The sequence below is a fragment of the Macrotis lagotis genome, chromosome 3 (genome assembly GCF_037893015.1).
Source record: "Macrotis lagotis isolate mMagLag1 chromosome 3, bilby.v1.9.chrom.fasta, whole genome shotgun sequence".
NCBI lineage: Eukaryota > Metazoa > Chordata > Mammalia > Peramelemorphia > Peramelidae > Macrotis > Macrotis lagotis.
Window position 1 is genome coordinate 247,839,071 of NC_133660.1, and position 22,962 is coordinate 247,862,032.

Below are 22,962 nucleotides of genomic sequence, written 5' to 3' on the forward strand. Positions count from 1 at the left end.
TATTTGAAATTTTCACTTTAATTTTTTTCACTGGATCATTGTGTTAATTGATTATTATATTATAATATATTATATTATATTATATTATATTCAAACATGAATTTCTTTACATCATTGAATGCTCTGCTGAAGAGAAATGGTTGGGACAAAATTATCAAAAATTATTAGCTGTTAATAGGACAATTAGATCAAGTTCACACTTTGTCTTTTCCTGTATTATCTTCCTTTGTTTCCTGTAGTACAGTAGCAAGAAACAAAATCACTATTTCTAGGGGAAAATAAAACATTCCAGATTGGAAATTTGTGTAGAGCAGTTCTGTAGATTGTGAGATAGTGGTTATGGGGGAAAGTTATGTTATTTCATTCCTTGAAGATCTTGAATAATAAGATCTTTTACTTTGGTCTCAGTAGAATAGATGTTTGGGACACTTCTGAATATCACTTTCATCTTGATACTTCTATGTCCATATGATGTCTTGGCAACACTACCTAACTAATAAGCAAATCAAATCCATTCAGGCATTTGAAATTTTTATTTGCATCAAAGGCTATACCCACTCATTTGAAAATGTTTATTAAATGCCTACTCTGAGCCAGGTTTTGAAGGTATAAAGGCAAAAGCAAAATGAATCCTGTTTTTAAGGGACTTTATATTTTATGGGGGTTAGAGATCATATATATATAGATAGATAGATAGATAGATAGATAGATAGATAGATAAATATCAAATATCTATAAAGACACTATAGAGAGTGACAGCAAGTGAACTGCTTATCTAGAGTCTCCATAAAGGGGGGAAAATATCAGAGAGGAATGGAAAGAGGAAAGAATAGACACAGGATAAGGACCTCCAGGCTTTTCCTGTTTAAGGCTTAAAATGCATGGACCCAGTAATGCTCACTCTTTGACGGGTACAGATTTTCACACACCACTGGGTCACTGTATCAGTTTCATTGGCATTGCATTTCCCTTCCTACAGGTCTGTGAAAAGGAATCATTAGAGATGAGGTCATTGGAAGGGAGTTTCATGGTACACACAAATGACTCTTTAAAATTCACTCTTAGGATGATTTAACCAGATGTGGTTCCAGCAGAGTGAGATTTCTTTGTTTTCACAGTGCCTTCCCATGAGGAAGATTCCCTGCAAAGCCAGTGCACCTTCAGGATCCTTTTTTGCCCGAGACAACACAGCCAATTTCTTATCCTGGTGCCGAGATGTAGGGGTGGATGAAACATGCCTCTTTGAATCAGAAGGTTTGGGTATGTATCTTCTTCTGAATCTGAGATGATTCTTATAACAAACAGAACCTGATGAGTCTTTGATTGTTGGGCAGTAAAAACCAACAACAAACCAACAAGCCAACAAAAAGAAATTCAATTGGTCCAAAAATGTCTTTTTTTTCCTTGTAAGAGGAGGCAGTATGGTAAAGTGAACAGAGTTCTGGTTTTAAGTCACATAACCTGGCTAAGATTTTGTCCACTACTTTCTAGTATTATAACTTTGGGCAAGTCCCTTTTTATTTAAAAACTAAAGACTATTAAGTTAGGGGAGAGTGGATTAGTTGAAATCTAAAGAATGTTCCAGCACTATAGTTATGATTCTGGGGCAGGGGTTCTTAACATTTCAGTCTGGGTAAGTCCATGGAATCTGTTTTTGGGAAGATGTTTTTTAATGCCTAAAATAAAATGCAGAGAAAATCAAGGGAAACTCTAAAATATAATTTAAAAAAATTAAAAAAAACAGCAAAATCCCAGATCCCAGATTAAGAATCCCTGACCAAGAGGTTCATCGACCATTTTACAAGTTATTAACTATCATAATCATCTCTCTAGGTATGTTATATTCTTAGAATTCTGAGCTATTAAGGTGGTTAAACATCACAATTCCCAGTTATTAATGTTTACTTTGGGGACAAAGAATAGGAAAGGGAATAGGAGCACAAGGATTTCCTTCTGAAAAATAAAGCTGTTAATAAGGCAAGACAGAATTGAGGGGATATATTAACTTGGGACAAAATTATACCATTAGTCTTTATGAGCAATTTACCTGTGCTAAACATTCCATTGTTCAATTGAGAATAGTGGTTGATTCTTTCCAGCTGTAAAAACTGTGGAAACACCTTCCTTCTAACATAATTATCAAAAGTCAAATGGAGATGCATTTGAAGAAAGAATAGAACAGATACTTCATATTTTACTGAGGAAAAGAAATTCTCTTTTGATAACTTGAAGACTGGCCTCTTACAATCTCCTACAGAGAGAAGATTCAATACACTAGACAACAAGCATTTATTAGGCACCTGCTAGACACTGTGCTTAGACATTAGGAATATTAAAAACAAAAATGAAAGCAAGCTCTTGTCTCAAGTTTAGAATGCCATATTTTCCTATTCATTTATCAAGGATTCAGTTTCATAAATCCATTACTATCAGATATGCCATGGATAGTGGAACAGAGCCAGATGAGGAAAAGGAAGAAACAGCATACTTTATTTGAGTTGGATTTCAGTATTAAAAAATGAAATCCCAGTTAAAAAAACCCTACAAATAGGTATCATTCTTCTTCAACTCAGTACAAGAAAGAATGGAAGCAAAGTTTAAAATTCACTGGTGAATATCCTTTAAGATATACCTTTGTGTGATTATAATGCATGATAGTGAAAGACCAATACTTGTCAAATTCAGGGAAATCATACAGAATCAGAGCTGGAAGAAATGTTAAAAGATCCTTTGTTAATTCAACACCTGCAATTGGCAGTTGAGAAAACCGCAAAGGATAGAGCACCAGCCCTGGATTCAGGAGTACCTGAGTTCAAATCCAACCTCAGACGCTTAAAAATTACCTAGCTGTGTGGCCTTGGGCAAGCCACTTAACCCCATTTCCTTGCAAAAACCTTAAAAAAAGAAAACAAAGAGAAAACCTCAAAGAAAAATTGGGTGACTTGCTATAGGTCATATACATAATAAATATTAAAACTAAGATTCAGATCTAGCTGCATGGCTTCAAAATTCTCTTTGAAATCTAATGCATTTCTTTTCCCTTATAGCCTAGACTTGGGATTTTGTTGGTTTAGAGAGTGGCCAGTGAGCAAACTCCCTCTTCCAGTTTGGAAACACCTTTTGCAATGGATATTCTAAAGGGTTAACAGTGGGTACCGAGTCATTGGTCCAGCTAATAGATTTCAGAAATGGGACCTGAACAGAGTATTTTTGACTACTGGCTGTCTACTATTCCTAGAATAGAGTAGTTTAGATAATAGAGAATCTGCAATTAAATGCCACCATTTAATCTATGCAACTAAAAAGAATTATGACATGTCAATCATTAAGTATTTATTTATTGTTTTTCATTCATTTCTCACTTTGTGACCCCATTTGTGGTTTTCTTGGTAAAGATTCTGGAGTGATTTGCATTACCTCCTCCCACTGATTTCACAGATAAGGAAACTGAGGCAAACAAGATTGAGTGTTTTTTTTCCCAGGGTCACATGGTTAGTGTCTGAGGACAGTTTTAAATTCAGAAAGATGAGTCTTTCTGCGTCCAGGTCCAGTGCTTCATCCTCTGGTCCATCTACGTGTCCCAAGTATTCATTATATGCCTACTATGAGCCAGGCACTGTGCTCTATGCTGGGCCTACAAAGACCAAATACAATAAAGTCTCCAGTTCCATGGCTCTAGTTAGGCAAAACTAGAATTGAAGTCTTAGAATTTTATATTAAATATTTATATTAGTAATCAAGTAAGTCATAAGACAAAAACACTATTTTTGAACATTTTCTATATGATAATACAATTTCTCCATTTTGATGAATATGTCTTTTCCATAGTGGTGGGGAGGTTGTTCAGAGTTCTCAAATGCTACAGTGCAGTAGTGAAATGTGAGACAAGCTGGGTAGTACAGTAGATAGAGTGTTGGCCCTGGAACCAGGACGAACTGAGTACTTAACTAACTGTGACCCTGAGCAAGTCATTTAGCTTAGGTTGGTCTCATTTTTTTCAACCATAACTTAGGGATAATAATAGCCCCAAGCTCCAGGGTTATTATGAAGAACAAACAGAATAATTAATTATAAGTAAATGACTTGGCACAGGGTCTAGCACATATTATCATATAATGTTAGTAATTATCATCATCAACATCATCATTTTTATTCATTGGATGCACTTCTTGAACAAGAAAACTTTAGACAGATATCTTAACCTTATTTGTATCATGTACCTCTGATATTCTGGTGTAACCTGTGAACTTATTATTGGAATAATGTTTTTTTAAAAGTGTCCCCCCCCCCCCAATCCAAGTTCATGAAAGTCTTAAGGTATATGGACTCAAGATCAAGGTACTTGGTCTTAGAATGGACCCGAGGATGAGATTTATGTCATATTGTCTGAGGGACATCCTGTTAATTGTGACAGTTTCATTGCCTATTTAGCTCCTGAGGAAAGAATATTTTAGTCAAGACAACTCTTTAAGATATTCTATTATTTTTAAAAAAGGGTTTCAGTCTGTGTGAATGGAAGGAGAATTCACACTGAGTTAGATGTTTCAACTGATAAAAAAGTGTTTTATTAGTTTAAATGATATTGGACAAATCACTGAACTATTTAGTGCTGATCTGCACTGGTAAAGAGAGTTTCCTCCCAAGGAGAGTTCCTCTGTCAATGAAGTCATAGGTTATTAAAGGTATAGACTGATAGGTGACTTTGAGAACAGGAAGTACCCAGTTCTGGTAATTGTTGGTTAGGAGACTTTAGGGTTAGGGACCAAGGACCCTCATAATTCTTTAACTTTCTTTCTTTCTTTCTTTCTTTCTTTCTTTCTTTCTTTCTTTCTTTCTTTCTTTCTTTCTTTCTTTCTTTCTTTCTGCCTTCCTTCTCTCCTCTTTGCCTTCCTTCCCTCCTTTCTTCCATCTTTCTCCCTTCCATCCATCCTTTCTCATTTTCTCCTTTTCTTTCTTTCTTTCTTTCTTTCTTTCTTTCTTTCTTTCTTTCTTTCTTTCTTTCTTTCTTTCTTTCTTTCTTTCTTTCTTTCTTTCTTTCTTTCTTTCTTTCTTTCTTTCTTTCCTGCCTTCCTGCCTTCCTGCCTTCCTGCCTTCCTGCCTTCCTGCCTTCCTTCCCTTCTTTCTGCCCTCTTTCCTTCCCTCCCTCCCTCCCTCCCTCCCTCCCCCCTTCCTTCCTTCCTTCCTTCCTTCCTTCCTTCCTTCCTTCCTTCCTTCCTTCCTTCCTTCCCTCCCTCCCTCCCTCCCTCCCTCCCTCCCCCTCTCCCTCTCCCAGGGTTACACAGCTAGTAGAATTTTTTTTTCTTAATGTACATTTTGATATATGAATGTCCATATAATTGGATTCTTTTGTGAACCTATGAATCTCATCTTATTCACTGAAAACATTATTCTGAAAAGGGATCACTTCCATCACCTGAATGCCAAAGGGGTCCACAGGAAACAGAAAAGTCCCTAAACAATGTCTACATAATTGGGCTCTCAATTCTCTCAGACAACTCTTGAAGTTTCTGTGCTGGAAAACAGCAGAGATCTTCCTTGGTGAATACAAGAAGGGCTAGCCATAGAGGAAAATACAGGAAGAGATAAAGTTTCAATTTCTTTCCATAATTTCCCAGTCTAGTTGCAATCTTTCCCCTTTTTAATACACACAGTATTTGTTTACTTATTTTATTATTGCATTGGGAGCTGGAAAGTTAACATGGCTTAATGGATAGAAGGCTGACTTCAAAGAGAGGAAACCTTGAGTTCAAGTTTAAATCAGAACAAATTCTGGTTGTGAGACTCTGGTGAGGTCCTCTTCCTTTTCTGGTCTCTAGAGAGCTGATGATTCCTTAAGATTCAAAGTTATAAAAGAGCTGTTACATCAACAAAAGGGGTTTTCCCATTAGGATTAAAAAATTTAATTTGGAAATTTTTCTTGCTCTAAATCAGTTAGAGGTTCTTAACCTAGTGTTTAATTATTGTTCAGTTGTTTTAGTCATGTCTGAATCTTCATGACCTTATTTGGAATTTTCCTGGCAGAGACAGTGGAGTGGCTTCCCAGGTCCTTCACCAGCTCATTTTATAGATATGAAAAATGAGGCAAACCTGGTTAAGTGACTTGCCTAGGGTCACATGAGCTAGTAAGTGTCTGAGGTCATTTTGGATCTCAGTTCTTCCTGACTTTAAGCCTGGTGCTCTATGTACTGTGCCTTCTATATTTGTATTTTTTTAATTGTATACACACACGCACACACACACACACATACACATATATATATATGTATAAACATTTTTGATAACTATTTTAATACAGTTGACTCCTTTCAAAGTTCTGTAAATTTTATTTTAAGCATTTAAAATACTATTTTGAGAAGGGGGTCTGTAAGTTTCACCATAGGAGTCACACACATACACAGCTACACACACACACTTACCCACACCCATACACTAAGAAATAGGTATTAAGTTGATCCGGTTACAGTCTTTAGGAAGGGGAAAAAAAAACCCTAATCATTCTTAGAATGTTGAATTTAGGATCATACCAAGAAGGGAAACAGCTATGCCCTTGAATTGTGATGAGGACCCCCACAAGGAAACTTTAAATCAATTCTGTTTCACTGGTGGATTTTCTCTTGTTGGACTTGTGGGTGAGGAGAGATGAAGCTCTCAGTGACACCCTGGGCCACCCTTATTTGAGAATCCACTGGAGAACAAGACAATCATCCTCTGTCCTGGGCTTGAAATATCTTCGCACCCTTTAGAAAGGGAATTTAGGGCAAGATCCTTGCTCCCACCCCCTTGTCCCTTCCCTCACCCTTTATAGTTTTCATTTCAGTAGAAAATGAGATGAAGAACATCCTTTGTTTCCTTGTGATCTAAAGAACAAATAAAATGAAAAGATGTTCCGATGAAGGAAAAATCTACTGGAGTGGATGATAAAGCCACACACTGTGCTGCGTGCTTATCAAGGGGCCTCTGTTTCAAGTTGCTCAAAAGGTCTTTTCCAACTTGAAAAAAATAAGTCCTTATCTCTGTAGCAACCGATATGCCATCCCTTTGTTCCAACTCTCCTTGCTTCTTGCACAACTGTTTGGAGAGAATCTGCATTTACAAAATCTCAATCAGCTCTCTTTAGACCTTGTCTAATAACAAGAAATCCCATGTTGGGGGAGGGCTTGATAGGGAAGAGCAACTTAGTAGCAATTATGATAATAATGATTATGAGTGGTATTATTTTGCCTTTGTCGGCAGTCTCCAAGGCACATACAGCAACCTTTTCTTTTTGCTTCATGTTTGCTTCATCCCTTTCTTGATTGTTGTAAAGATACAATTCTTCTCAGCCCATAAAAACTGTCACACAAATTCAACCCTGCTGCCTATCTCCTAATGCTATTCTTGGGAGACAACTTTTTTTCCTGAGTGAAATGTCAGTATTTAGTATGCTGGTTATCCTATCTGGGAAACAATAAAAGAAAATATCAGTATTTTAGAAATGGACTAAACCGGCAGTATGTTTCACAAACAGCAAATAGCTTTGAAATGAAAAGATGTAGGAAAGAAAAAAATTCCCATTATACTGTCTTAGCATGTTGGATTTGGGGGTGAGACAGATCTGAATCCCACTTTTTGCTACGTCTCAATATTAGGAAATTTTGTTCTCCTATAAAGCCTACATTTTTGACTTTGCAATTTCCAAACCATGTAAAGTCACAGGTACATCTGAGGATAGTAGATTTTAGGAATTAAATAGTCACAGCAGCTCTCTTACTCATCCATTTTCTAATATTCAAGTGTTCTTTGAGCACCTCATCAAGAGCTGTGCTAAGCATGGGAGATAGGGATAGGGACTGATTCCTTTGGTGAGGAGGTACAATGCAAGTCAGCACCTTTTCTGCAATATTATAATCTTAGAGGATTATTAGATGATGGATAAATTCAAAGATTTGTCTCAAATCACATAACCAATATCTCTCCGAGGGAATATTCAGTACAGGTTTTCCTTATTTTGAGGTCTGTTTTCTAGCCACTAAGTCATGTTTCCTTTTGGGTGACAGAAAGACAAAAAGAAAACAGTCTCTACCCTTAAGGAGCATGCATTCTATTGGGAGAAACAACATGTACTCATATCAGTGAATGAAAAATATATATACAGCATATAAATGTAAAACTCCTTTGAACTAAACTAAACCTTTAGTGTCCAATTTGTGCTCTGCTGGCCCACATGTGACCCTCAAAGTCCATCCATGTGGAATTATTGCATTATATTATTATTATTCTCATGGATATGGGTTACACTGTAGTCATTAAATAAATACTAAATTGTAAATGTGGCCCTTGACAAGATTTTGTTAGGTGTTCTGGCCCAGAAAAGCTAAAGAAAAGGACACCTATGATATAAGAGATTACAAAAAATAAAGGATTGATATGTCTTTGGATGGAGCAGTTTTTTAGGTGGTAGAACCTGCCTCATGATTGAAGTGTAAAATGTTATACCCTTAAAAATATATACTCTTAAATGCATCTCACTTGTCTCTAATGTAAAAGGTAAGTAAAGGAGAAGTTCTGTTCAAATCCATGCACTTTTTCATTATGAATTATTGGGAGTATTGTTAAACCATTTTATTTTTGCACCTGAGGTAACTGATTTCAAAATCATCATGTTAAGGAGCACTGTGAAACAAGGCATTTCCATATGTGTTCAATAATGGTATAGATGTTTTAGACAATTCTCTGAGACCTAAAGGTTATAAATATCTTACTCAATTTAATCTGACTAGTAAACTTCAGTGGTAGAATTTGAACTCAGGTCTTCATGAATTCATCTCTAACACAAAACCACATGAATTAATTTTTAGAATTATCTTTGAAATATCTTCATTTAAATTTAATGAACATTAATGACTTCAGAATGGTGTTTTTGTCAATATTATTTTAAATAAATTATTTTTAAAATACAAAGAATTTGAAGGGAAATCATGATATGGTGGTAGTAAACTTTGGAGTCAAAAGGCTTGGGTTTAAATTCCAGCTCTGCCACTGAACTATCTGCATATCTTAGACAGGTCATAGCAAATGAATTCAATATGTATTTATTTTCTCCAGGCAGAATGCTGTTAATGGGTTTCACTTTATTAATCTGTAAAATGAGAGAATTAGACTAAATTGCTTCTCAATTCCCTCTCATTTCCTTATCAGTGATCCCATAATATGTCAAAGGTGCTATAGGGTATTTAATATCCTAATATTTAGGGTGAAACAACTATCCATTTTCAAGGTCATAGATGCATCCTTGTGGTGTCAGGGCTTCTCATTAAGGTTTTCTCAAATAATGTATTCTCAATAAAAAATTGAATAGCCAGATAATAAACAGAATATTAGAATGAAAGAAACCTCAGTGGCTATCCAATCTCACCTATATTCCCAAATGAATCCACACAAGAGGCCTAGTCATATAGTATTGAAGATTAATGTAGGGAAATTCATTTTCTCCTGAAATAACTCCCTATCCCACCTTTGGATAGTCTAAATATTGGAAAGATTTTCCTTATGTCAAGCTTACATTCCTATTAGAGAACTCTTACCTATTTTAATTTCTGCCATCTGTAATTAAGCCTAATCCCTCTTTATATGACAGTCTTTCAAATACCTTAGTCCATCGTCATATCCCCTTTGAGTTTTTCTTCTCTTCTTAATCTATATAAATGGCATAATAAATGGTTTAGAAGTATTTTGCAAAATAATTCTGACTAATCTTATTGTAGATCTTACTTCATATGCCTTCACTGTTTGAAATTGGATATCCCAAAGTTGTTTGGATAAAAATGTGCCAGTAGCAATAGTGGAAATTATACAGTATACAATTGATGCTTATAATACATGGTTATTTAAGGTGTCATTAAGCAATGAATTTTATTTTTTAATTTAATTCCATATCTTAATAGAGAGTTTTGTTACTTATAATTGACTTTTGCACCTTAAAATTTGTCATGTTTGTGAAGCTAATTAGTCTTTAAAATGTTTTCTAGGTGTTCTGTTAGGTTGTCTCTAATTCTTTGACAATGGGAAGTTGACAGATGTATATAAAGAGGAAAGGATGCTCTAATAACACAGTTGTTTGGGGTAAACACTTGGCTTGTACTAACCATATCAACATCACAATGTTATTGAATGATTATAGGACTTGGAGCCAGGGAATCTTCTCCATCCGTTTCTCTGAAAAAAAGAATCTGCTCAACAAGAAAAGGGTTTGCTCTCTGCTTTTGCTAGCATGTTCCTGTGTGTGTGGTTTCTTTCTGAACATCCCCTCTTTTGTTGTGGTGACTGTGTTTGTCTTGTCGTGCTTGTGATTTTGATCTGTGAACCTGTCTTCTGATATAGCATATGGAGTGACCTCTGATTGCCATTATTTTCTGGTCCAACCATGATTATTGTTATGGAAGTGGCAAACGCTGAACAGAGGGCTCCCTACAGTTGTCCTGGACTTGCCCTGCTGTCAAGAAACCAAGGGTTTTGAATTTCGATTTTTCAAAATACATTTTCAGTTATGCAGCTCAGGGTCGTGTACTGCATCAGAAGAAGGTTCTGTGCCTGTTTACTGGTGTTTGATTAAACCAGTCATGTTTTAAGGTGTAGTTTATTATTTTAATGGTCATAGAACAATTTTAGGTTGGATAAGTTTCCCTAATATTTTTATCAAAATCATAATTTATATATTATTATTATTATAACCCATACCAAACTCAAACAGTTGCAATGGTTTTATCCATATGGTCAGTTCTTGAATATCTATACACAGATTATCTTCATGGCTCATCCAGGGAAATATTTACTTCAGATTTTGTAGTTAATACCTCCCCTATTTATGTATTTCTTCATTAACATCAAGTTATGCATAACATTTATTTGGGGGATCTCAACTGTTCTACTTACTGGGCTCATATAAATTCTTTGGATCTAAAGACAAGAGAGTGTAGGTAAAATTGGTTTATTCCCAGCTTGAGGTGTATTTCAAAGAGAATTTGAGAAGGGGTTAATTGTTCATTGTGATCACATATCCTTAATATAATAGAATCTGTCTTGTATGATAGAAAATGGTTATTCAAAAATTTCATCTCAAGGTGGAAGACAAAACCAAGACTTCAGATTTGGTAGATTCTACTAGCCAATTTCTTTAAAATAAATCTGAGCTAATAGGTGGTTGAGCTGATGGGAATCTTGCTTGGTTTGTCATGTAGTTGAGCTAGATTCCGCCTTGCATACACACCCACAGTTAAATACACAAAACCACACACACACACACACACACACACACACACACACACACACAAAGAGAGAGAGAGAGAGAGAGAGAGAGAGAGAGAGAGAGAAAGAGAGAGAGACATTAGCTTCTTTCTCCCTCTTTTGCTTCAACAAGATGACATTTGAGTCACTCTGCCAAGTACTACTTCTCTCACCAACTGAACTTTTTCTTGGTGGTTTCTAGAGAAGTAAGAGGAAATGGCTTAGATCTATTTCTTTAAGAGTGGATAGACTCACATGCTTCTAAACATCCACATGGTAGAGAAGTATCAAAGAGACATCTTTCCCAGGAAGAGATGATTTTTTTTTTCTGTTGGTTTTCAAATATATAGAGATTTCTTTGATTCATCATTACAGCAATATCTTGCACTTCAACATAGTGCTTTACCATCTTCACAGTACTTCCAAATATTTTGTCATATTTGAGCCTCATTACACTCTCTTAATGTAGACAGAACATTTTGATTCCTTGTTCTATGACTTGTTATCTCAATTTCTTTAGCTAAGTCCCTCAATCTCACTGAAACAGTTTCCTTTTATGTAAAATGAGAAAGTCTGGATAAAATGACTTTGAAAATTACAACTCTCAGTTCAAACCATACCATGTTATTGTTATCCCTTTAATGTTTATTTGTTTCAGTCATAGTTGACTCATTGTGATTCCATTTGGGATTTTCTTGGCAAAGATATTAGAGTGTTTTGCCATTTCCTTCTCTAGCTCATTTTACAGATGAGGAAACTGAGGAAGACAGGATTAAGTGACTTGTCCAGGGTCTTAGGCTGGATTTGAACTCAGGCTTGCTTGGTTCCACACCTGACTCTTTTAATCACTGCACCACCTAGCAGTTCTGTTTTCCCTTTACTGATAAATGTTTAAATGATCCCACTTAAGATTAAATTGCATGTGATAGTAATAAGTCAGAATGAAAATCTAAGGAGTCTGATCAAACAATCCAGACCCCTTTCCACAGCACTATTTTGCCATAGTTTAGGTTACATATCTAAAGCAGGAAGGCCCAATTTGAAGTTAATAACTTTATTTAAGATTAAAACAATTTTAGCTGAATTAAAGGTTTCCCATTAATTTCCTCCTTGCATGAGAAATTAAAAAATCCATTAACTCCCTAAGGAATTGCCATTAATGTTACAGAATAAAAAGCATATGGATAATAGAATTTTTATGAGGGCAACTCAATAACTTTCATAACTTTGTCCATCTGTTAAAATGTAATGTAACTAGTTCAACCATACTTTCATTACACAATGCAGTGTGTTCCTGTGTACATTATGACTTTGAAACTTAATTCATTACTTAGACATTAGACTAATCTTCTATTTCTAAGGCAAGCAAAATTCTATTTGACATTCCATGCCTATAACATTTTGACAGAATGCAGGGCATGGAGTTGGGTCTCTTGAATGGAATTTGAATGCCAAATTGGGGTTCTATTTCCCTGTGGAAATAATTATAGTTTTCTTCTAAATGGTTTGATCATTAAAAGAAAAGGAAAAAAAAATCTTTCTAAACCCAGTGGTTACTTTTCTAAAATTAAAATCCACTAAAAGGGAATAAAAAAAGAAGCCAAAAAGTTCCATTACATGAATGGATGTATATATGGATGATGCATGTATGCATGGATGAATAGATTGATGGATGGATGGATTGATGAATGAATGAATACATGAGTGTTTGGATAACTGAAACAAGAACAGGGTTCAAGTCTACCCTCTGATACACATTAGCTATATTGCTCTTGGCAAGTCACGTAAGTTTTCAAGGAACTCTCTAAATTGTAGAATTGTAGATCTGCTTTAGTGCATGGAGTTTTCTCATTTGGGAATTCTCTACAAGGTGAAATCATAAGTGTGGACCAAACATATTTTTAGCTACATTAAAAAAGAGATAACCCAATATAATCACTGAAATGCTACCTTTAGTCAGGAAGTCTGAATTCTAATTTTGCTTCTAATATTGATTGATTATATGACCCTGAACAGGACTCTTAGGCAATATCCTAAGAATATTAATTGCAGAGCAGGAATCAACTTACATTGGCAAAGAGTGTATCTTTATTGAAAATTCCCTACATTATTGAAATCACAGGTCTGATCTTAATCATAAATATATTACATATGATGCAATCACCTTTCAAGTTTTACATTTTATGTGATTTCGATAGATTGTTAAGAGCATGAAACAATAAATGAACTTAAATGAATGACAAATGTTTTGTTATGCCAAGGTTTTCAATTTTATTCCAACAATTGTAACATGTTTCCTTTCTCCCTCCATCAAATATAAAAAGAGTTAAAAATGAGAAAATGTTTCATTTTTAACTAGGTCAACTCAGGCTTAAGTCCAAGTAGACTTGCCATCCGCCCTATCTAGCAATTAAAAAAGAATTTTGAAAACATAAGTTTATAAATGATGTAGTTCTCAAAGATAAAATGAAATGAGTGACAGGGTGTTTAAAATTTTCAGAGAATGATGTCTTTTTCATTTCAACCAATACTTGGATACAAATATAAATTATTTACAACCATGACATCCATGCAAGTACTATTTATATAATCTGTTTTAGTTGACCTATTTGATATGAAATGTGATAGAATTCAAAATCAAATGTTTTTGATATACATGAAGGAAATAAGAAACACACTGACTAGCAGAAAGCTCATGATATGCATACTAATATGATATCTCAATCATAGAACTTCTTTCTCTGAAAGGCTTTCTCCCCCACAGTAGTTCTAACCACAAATGAACAGTCATTAAATAATTCATTTCTATCCTTTGACTTCATTTCTTTTAGTCTTTTATTCCTTGTGCTTAAAAGATCAAACAAATTCATCTGAAAATTTGAAAACAAAATGTGTTTTGCAGTTAAATTTTTAATAGCTTGAATTATCTAAATTTGCATGCTTTCCAAAAGTAACAATTGGCATTGATGGGGAAGTTTCCTAACCAGGGAATCACTTTATGAATAGTCAAAAGTCCAATCCATGATTCAGTTCTTATACTTTCCAAAGATCTTAATTTCATAAAATATATGTCAGATTATAGGAGCAATGAGAATTGTTCAGGAATATATTATGCTTATGTATAAAATGGATGTATTAGAAAATATTTTGTTTTAGCAAGTAAATTCAGTGTAGTATAAGATCTATATGTTGGTTTTAGAATCAGAAGTCATTTATCTCTGCCATCTTGAATAAGAAAGTCATTTTATCATTTGCTCGAAATTTTTTTTTCTGAAAAATGAGGTGGTTGAGGTAGATGAGTCCCAAGGTCCCTTCCAGTTTTAAATCTATGACTTTACAATCCCGAGATGGTTTTTTTCTAGGAAAATGAAAAGTTTTAATTTGATTAGAAAACAGATTAAGAGACAGAAAAATGAATTATCCTAAATTCTTTTAGGGAAGTGAAATAAAGAGTGGAGATAATTATGGGTAAGTTTTTCCATTTTTAATCACATTTTTCTCAGGTGATACTGTTGCAGAGCCAGTATTTAACCTTTGTCTTCTGAAAACTACTCACTGATTGATGACCCAGGAAATAAATGAAAGAATGCAAAATAACCATGAGAAGTCTAATCACAAGATTTTCTTTCATATAGTACCCAGAGTTGATATTTTTTTCTTGCAGAAGCACCTTTATGAGCTGCATTCCTCTCATTTTATCTTGGGCTTTCTATAATTATGATTTTGAAGCGATGGTCTAAAATTTAGGAGCACTGCATGGTTGAACTTTCACACCCTGGTTTATCATTTTCATCTCTGTTGAAATTTGCTTCATAAAAAGCTACCTCCTATGTGGTCCATCATTCTCCAAGTGTTACTATTTTTTTCATTAGGTTCATGGATTAAGGGAATAGGGATGTAGGGAAACTCCTGGATGATGCCAGTTGGCACCTTTCTTTTGACCTATATTCTTAGCTAGGCAGCTAAGAGCTTGAAGATTTTGACCAAAGTCATCTACTCAGTATGTTTTAGAGGTACGAAATATGCCTGCAGGCATGAAGAATCTATTAGGGGTCTTTTCCCCTGCAGCCTCAGTTTAACAAGTATTCATATTCTATGTTGTGGGTTAGTGACATTCCCCATCATGATGTCCATAATTATGATTTTGTGTCTCAGATGGGATAAAATTCCAGGTAAAAAAAAAAGTGAGTTTGATGATTAGAGGTAGGCTTAATTTTTGTAAGTTTGACACTCTATGTGGAATTCCATTTAAGACAAGTGCAGTAGTAGTGTCCTCTGTTTGAGAGTTATGCTATGTAGATAGAATCATCTAAGGCAAAATTCACCTGATGATTGATCGCTATGAAAATTGCTACTTCCTAATTTTAATAAACTAGACATATGCCGGAAATGAGGTTAAAATTACCTTTTTACAGAAAACTTTCATTATTTTATATTCAACTAAATATAAGTTGTGATAATTTAAAAAATACTGGGCTGGAGTTCAGAAGGATTTTTTAAATTTGAAAATGTTATAGAATTAAGATCTTTTTTTAAAAAAATAATTGATGGATTTTGGCTTTATGTCACAGTAAATCAAGTAGATATCCCCCTCCTTTCTTCTATTTATTCTTTGCATTGAACCATCCCTTGTAGCAAAGAAAACTCAGTAAGCAAAACAACTGATGATGATGTGATGTCTAAAATGTATGTAATATTCTGCCTCTGTATCCCCAAATCTTTATCAATAATACAAATAAAATTTAGATTTTTATTATCATGCAGATTGACAGTTTTCCTCACTGAAAATATAACTGTGACCTTTTATTATATGAGTAGAAAAACTTTTAAATCTCCATTAGTGAGAAAGAAGAGAGGGAATTGTATCATTTTTAAAATATAAGAATTACATCATTTTATTGCTTGATGGTAGCAAAATTGGAGCAAAAACATAAAATACATTTAATTACATTTAATATGTGTTATATGCATATTACATATATAAATATACATGTGTGTTTGTATATGTGTATTTGTGGAATCATGTTATTTAGCTATATATGTGTTTCCCCACAATGGATAGTTGTGTTCTCTCTAGAGAGAATATTATGCATATGTTAATCTAATTGTCTGTTGATATACCAGATAGCCTAAATTCCTCCATAGGAGACTTTGGAGGTATCAGAAACATTTCTTAAAAAAAAAATCTTATGGAGCAGCTAGGTGGTGCAGTGGATAGAGCACTGGCCTTGGAGTCAGGCGTACCTGAGTTCAAATGCATTCTCAGACACTTAATAATTACCTAGCTGTATGGCCTTGGGTAAGTCACTTAACCCCATTTGCCTTGCTAAAACCTAAAAAAAAAAAAAAGAAAAAGGAAAGAAAAAAAAATCTTACTAAATTAGCCTTGGGAACAATAGAATAAATTCTAATTTATTTTGCTGGGGCTAACAAACACTGCGATTTACTAGTCCTTCTTAATGAGGATAGCAGTCATCAATTGAATAAATAACTCAGTAGTTTGAGAACAATTTCTTTTTGTGTATGATCGATGAAACTTATTTTCAACTGTATATATCCAGTTAGAAGTAGTTGATTCAATATATTTCATATATTCTATGTTTATTAGATGGGGAAAATTAAACCTGAGTAATCTCTTTTCGCATTACTCATTATTATTTGATAGTTATCTCAGTGGTTTGTTTATTCTAAAATCACTTTTAAATCTAGTCTAAGCATTTTTAAAAGATGGATTGAGTCTTTTTCTACTTGTGTAACTGTTAGGTGTTTCTCCTAATGACCATTAATGGTATCCCTTGTAATTATATCTGTACTGGTCCTAAGTATGATTATATTAGTATTTACTATTTGAAATGAATAACATGACTGGAACTTCCTGAGAACACTGATGGAATCTTTTGGAGAATTATATATAAACTGTTCTCAGTCCTTAGCATACAGTGTGTGGCTAGTATGTGATAGTGGTTTTGAAAAAATAATTATTGAAGAATCAAACACATTAATTTCAACCCTCAGTGACAGCATGAAGTTAAATCTGATTATCCATGCAGAACTCCAAAATTCCTTTTTGTTGTTAAAGTTCTCTGTCTTTATTTTGCCTTTTTAGTTCTCCACAAGCAGCCTAGAGAAGTGTGTCTTTGTTTGCTAGAACTGGGCCGGATTGCAGCCAGGTAGGTCTTGTCCTTTAAAGAATAAAGACATATTTTCTGTCATTGTTGTTATTGGCATTTAAATAGTTATTTAAAGTTTGCAAATCACGTCACATGTTATCTCATTATGCCATCCTTATGAGCACCCTGGGCTACTGTTTACAAATGAAGAAGCTGAGACAAAGAGCATCTGAAATTGCTTGCTCAGGATCATATAGCTAGTAAGTATCTGAGATTAGATTGAACTCAGGAGTTCCTGGGACCCAGTACTCTATCATTGCTTCATCTAGCTTGGTAGCTACATGTGCAATACAAACACATCACAAAAGCTTGAGGTAAAGCAGTCAATGACATATTTCCTACCTTCCTATTAGAAATATTGGCAAGGTCATGAGCATGGTTAAGCACATTATCTGGGGTATCCTCCTTTGCCTCCTGACTGCTCTCCATATCCCACCTTTACATCCATTCTCTTTCCTGGAATCTCTCATAATTTTTTCAAAACTAGTGAATAAATTTAGAGGGCAACTCAATAGCTTCGAGGGCACCTCAAGTATGAACTTAAAGTTAGGAAGATCAGACTTCAAGTCCTGTTTTATATTATCACTAACTGTATGGCCCTGGGCATGTCATGTAGTCTTTCAGACTCATTTTCTTCATCTGTAAAATAGAGTGTTGTGACAACCAAAGGAAATAGCAAATAAAAAAGGTCTTTATTAATGCTAATTATTATTCATGTTACTATGATTGTCATTATCTCTTGCCCTTTTATTTTCCTCTTTCTTCTTTCCTTTCATTCTACTTTTTGTGTTCTCCCCTATCTTTGCACTTGTTTTTGTTTCCCTCCAGTTCATTCACAGAAAATGAGAGGGAGAAGAAGAAAAAAAGTTCATTGATTTGTACTCAAAGCTTTTCCCGTATGGTAGTACCCTTGTGCTGGTATGACCACTGAGAACCCAGCATTGTCTTTACCCTGCAATAAGACATTCAATTGTTGCTGTCATTGTTGCTGTTGTTGAGTCATTTCAGTCATATCTGATTAAGTCAGTGACTCCATTGGGGGTTTTCTTGGCAGAGACGCTGGAGTTAACCATTTCCTTCTGCAGCTCATTTTACAGATGAAGAAATAGAGAGAAACAGGGTAAAGGGACTTGCCAAGGGTCACACAACTAACTCCCAGTCTGGTGCTCTATACACTGTACCACCTAGCTGACCCTAGTGTTCATTAGAGGAAGGGAATTGGAAAAAGAGGCTCCTTCATTTTGAATTCATTTATCAACCCATTCTCTTGTTTTAAAATTCAATACAATGTTGAGAAAGGGAAATTAATATACTCTTATTACAACAAATTTGTCTTTTCTTTATTTAAATATATAGTACTTTGATAAGTTGTATTATCAATGAAGGTACTCCTTCTAACAAAACAGATAGCCAGCTATGCCTCTTTCTCCTGGTGCAGTTCTTTGCCATATTCCTCAAACATCCATCAAACCATGAAGCCAGAGATATAGGAAGGGTAGGGCAAACAGATTTTACTCAGGATTCAGAAATAAAAAGTTTTAAAAAAGGGATCTGCACTCCTTTAGCATTTTAGAAACATCTAATTTCTAACCAGAACCTTAGCATCTAAATAGGAAGCATAATTAGTTAATTGTGGCTAATATGGAAATACGTCTGGCATAAATTCACTTGTCTTTCTCAATGAAAAGGGCACAAAGAGAGAATTTGCAATGCAAAATCTTTTTAAATGAATAAAAAAAATAAATTTTAAAACTTAAAAAAAAGAATAATTAAAGTATCAAATTCAAGTACATTATAATGATACCCAACTATGCAATGTTGTTTCCTATAATCTTCTTATATCATTTTGAATTATTGAAATAATGAATTATTAAATTTGAGGATGGATTTCATGGTTCCTGACCTGGGCACCAAAATTGCTAATTACCGATTTTCATGAAAAATGTAATAATATATTTTTATGCATTTTTTCAACAGTGTTTTTTATACAAAAATTTTATTTTCATTATAACTCTGAGAAATTGGTAATGACTATATATTGTCTTCATCTGACAGATGAAGAGACTGAGGGTCAGAGTGATAATTGACTTGCTCATATTCATACACTGAGTAAGTGGTGGAGCCAAACCTAGAAACTACCTTTTTACTTTATTCTAAGTTGATTTATTTTTCGTGTGTCATGTTGTCTTCTAATTTGCCTTTATACAATATTAAACACACATACACACACACATCATTTTATCTTATATGGCCATAAAACTCCATCCTCCTCTCTCCAATAATGTAGTTTTATTTGGACATTATAGACTGCTGAACGATTTTGGTTTCTAGAATTCTGTTTATTTTTTTTCTAAGAAATGGGAGGTGCCATTTTTAGAAGTCTATTAGAGGGTAATCCTTAAGTGACATTCTTTCCTTAGTGATTTAATTTCTCTTACAAATACAGAATAAAAAAAGAAATTGCCTTGATGTGGTTCAACCTATTTGGCCCACTGTCAGAATCTATGGGCACCATGATGTTTTTGTGTGAGTTCAACCTTTTGACTAGCTTCTTTTTTGTCTCAAATCTCTCTAAGAAAGACAGGTGTATCCAGAGAGATATTTATTACACCATAATAGGGAAAAAGTTATAAAAAGAAATGAAAAATACTTCAAAATTGGTTCAGACAATGGAAAATAATAGAAATAAAGAGGCAGAAAATTTAAAGCAGATGGGAAAGCCAATTTGATGACTAAATTGACTTGTAGGTGTAAGACCCCATCCAGTGATCAATAATTTACAACCTGTTGGGATCCCCAGACAGAAAGGTAATAAATGAATTGAATATAACTTCATTAGAGAGACTGTGCCCCTATATGCCAATACCAGCACAAAACTTGTAGTTCAGGTTTTTAGATTTCTTTCTATTCATTCACTGAGTGCAAGAGTTTGGTTAATTCTAAATATAAATGATTTATAAAGACCTAAGAACAGGATTTTCCATGGAATACTGTTTTGCTGATTATCACTTAGACTTTGAGTTATTTATATTTTTATGGACAATGCAGCTACATTTTGTAGAAAACAAGATTCTTTTCCTGTTATTTTCTCATTTATTAATAAAAGGCCATTATAGCTTAATTTAGGTGTCAAATATATTCCTTTAAAAGTAATGAGACAATCACATTTAACAACAGAATTATAATTTTCTTTTGACTTACTTCATATTTTCAGATGTTTATATTTTTTTATAATTGTTTATCATTTATCAGTGAATTCTATGATTTTTAGATAACTATAGTCTGTCAATCAAGAATTTAGCAATCAGGAAAGAAATATTCAAATGAATTAAAATTTAAAACAGGAAGAATCTAAACAATTATCTAACCTGAAACCTTATCCTGTTCTTCTTCTTTCTTTCCTTCCCCCTCACTTACCCTAGACCCTGGACGAGGTTAAAATACACCCAAGATACAGTTGGGTGAGAATCAATACTGAGATCTAAATTTCTGTGCTCTCAATTCAGTATGTTTTTCATAATGCTATTCTTCTGTAAAGTTCCAGTTAAAGGAACTCTTCAAATGATATCAGATACCATCATAGGTTAACTTTGTATAAATGTTGTTTTCATTAAAATGAATGTTCAAAGAGGGAAGGTCAAGAATTAATGACTGTGAAATCAAAAATTCAAAAAAATGTTGTAGGCTTTTGTATAAAAGGAAAAAATACCTTATAATATTAATAACTTACTTATAGTTTTTGAAATAAGTGAATTTTATAAAAAAGGGATTTAATTAGGAAAAAAGTATAACATACTGGCATGAACATGAATGCAGATATTCTTAACCTGGGTTCACAGAATTCATGGTTAGATTTCAAAGGTTACATTTATTGGTGTGGGAAAAATTATATCTGTATTATAATATAATTGGTTTCCTTTGCAATTCAATGGAATTTAATTTATGCAATTAAAACATTCTGAGAAAATATTTGTAGGCTTAAGCAGAATGAAATAATGTCTATGACACAAAAAGCATTAGGATTTCCTATATTAATGGTTAAAATTATCTGAGGAGAAAATGTTTGTATTATTTTATTTTTATTGTAGGAGTGATTTTCTTCTGTGTTTCTTCTATGTTATAGAAGAGACAATGGTTTCAAATTTGAATGTATTGTACTTTGTAGATATATATTTAATAATTTTTAATATTTAAAAAACCATGAAAAATTCAGGGAATAGAATTTATATATATATATATATATATATATATATATATGTTTTCTCAACTTTAAGAGTGAGAAACTATATTTAGAACTTTAAATGTCAGGTTGATGAAAATGTTTGATTTTCACATATCTTATATTCTCATATATGTGCTAATCTTAGTTAATACTTTCTTCCATCTAATAAAAAGATATAATCTATTATTAAAATGAACACATCATGATCTTATATAATGAATAGGATCTTTATGCATTTGCTGATTATTTTTCTTTGCTACAATTATTGGCCCATGTTCTAAAACATGTATAAAATTTTAATATATAAATTTAATATACTTATAAAATTTAGATATGCATGTTTGATATGTGTAGCATTTTATAGAATACTTTTTGTATTTCATGTAATCCAAGTAGACACTATTAATTTTAGAAGTGATTATTGAATTTTATTTAAAAATATTTCTAATTTAACTTGAGAAATGATCTATTTTATACAGATTGAATATAGAAATTCATAAAATATTAACCATCATGCACATAGGTGCATTATATACATAACTGCATGTATGTGCATATTATTTACACACATCTTCACATTAGCATACAATATATTAATATGTAGGTGAACATGTGCACACACATCCATTCATATACACACAAAGTGTTTATGTGTTGTATATGTGCAGAGTATACTGATATGTCATCCATGTCAAATCAGGTTCAGTTCTATGTCTAGCCTCACCTAAGGGATATTTCCATTTGACTATCCCAGTTTCATCCTAAACTGAATTTAAAATAAATAGTTACCTTCTTCTCTGACTTTTCTTTGTCAATGTAATCACTCTTCCTGCCATCTCCCAGTCTCAACATCTTGGAATCATGCTTACCTTCTTTCATTACTTAAATTCTTTCTCTTTGATCAGTCACAAAATTCTCTTGACTTTCCTTTCAGGCTTCTTGACTGTTTCATTTTTATTTTTCTATTCCCAATCTTTAGTATATAGTAAATGACAAATCAATGTTCATTGAAGTGAACTGTAGATTCCAGAGAAGGCATAATAGTAATAGGAAGATGTATGAAACTTAGACTGTTGGGGTGGATTGGAAGAGGGGTATTGAAGTTCTCAAAGTTCTCATCTCTACACTAACTTAGGAATGAACAGAGATCAATTAGGCTTATTTTTCCATTGGGAATTTACATTATGTTGGTCATGGATCTTGTGTAATTTGCTATACCTCTCAGTGCCTCGGGTACTTCTCTAAAACTGTAAGTTGAAGGAAGGTTGTAGAGCTAAGCCAGTAGGGTTTTCACCCTGAGATTTTCCT

The 22,962-nt window shown here is 33.6% G+C and overlaps 1 protein-coding gene across 4 annotated transcripts in view; it reads left to right on the plus strand.

Annotated features, from left to right (window-relative positions):
* GAS2 (growth arrest specific 2) overlaps positions 1–22,962 on the plus strand; it is a 175,729-nt gene that overhangs the window by 90,545 nt on the left and 62,222 nt on the right. For all 4 annotated transcript variants that reach the window (XM_074230393.1, XM_074230394.1, XM_074230392.1 and 1 more), the window contains exons 4-5: positions 1,119–1,260; positions 17,369–17,432. In XM_074230393.1, the coding sequence (XP_074086494.1) occupies positions 1,119–1,260; positions 17,369–17,432 (206 nt within the window). The remainder of the gene's footprint in view (positions 1–1,118; positions 1,261–17,368; positions 17,433–22,962) is intronic.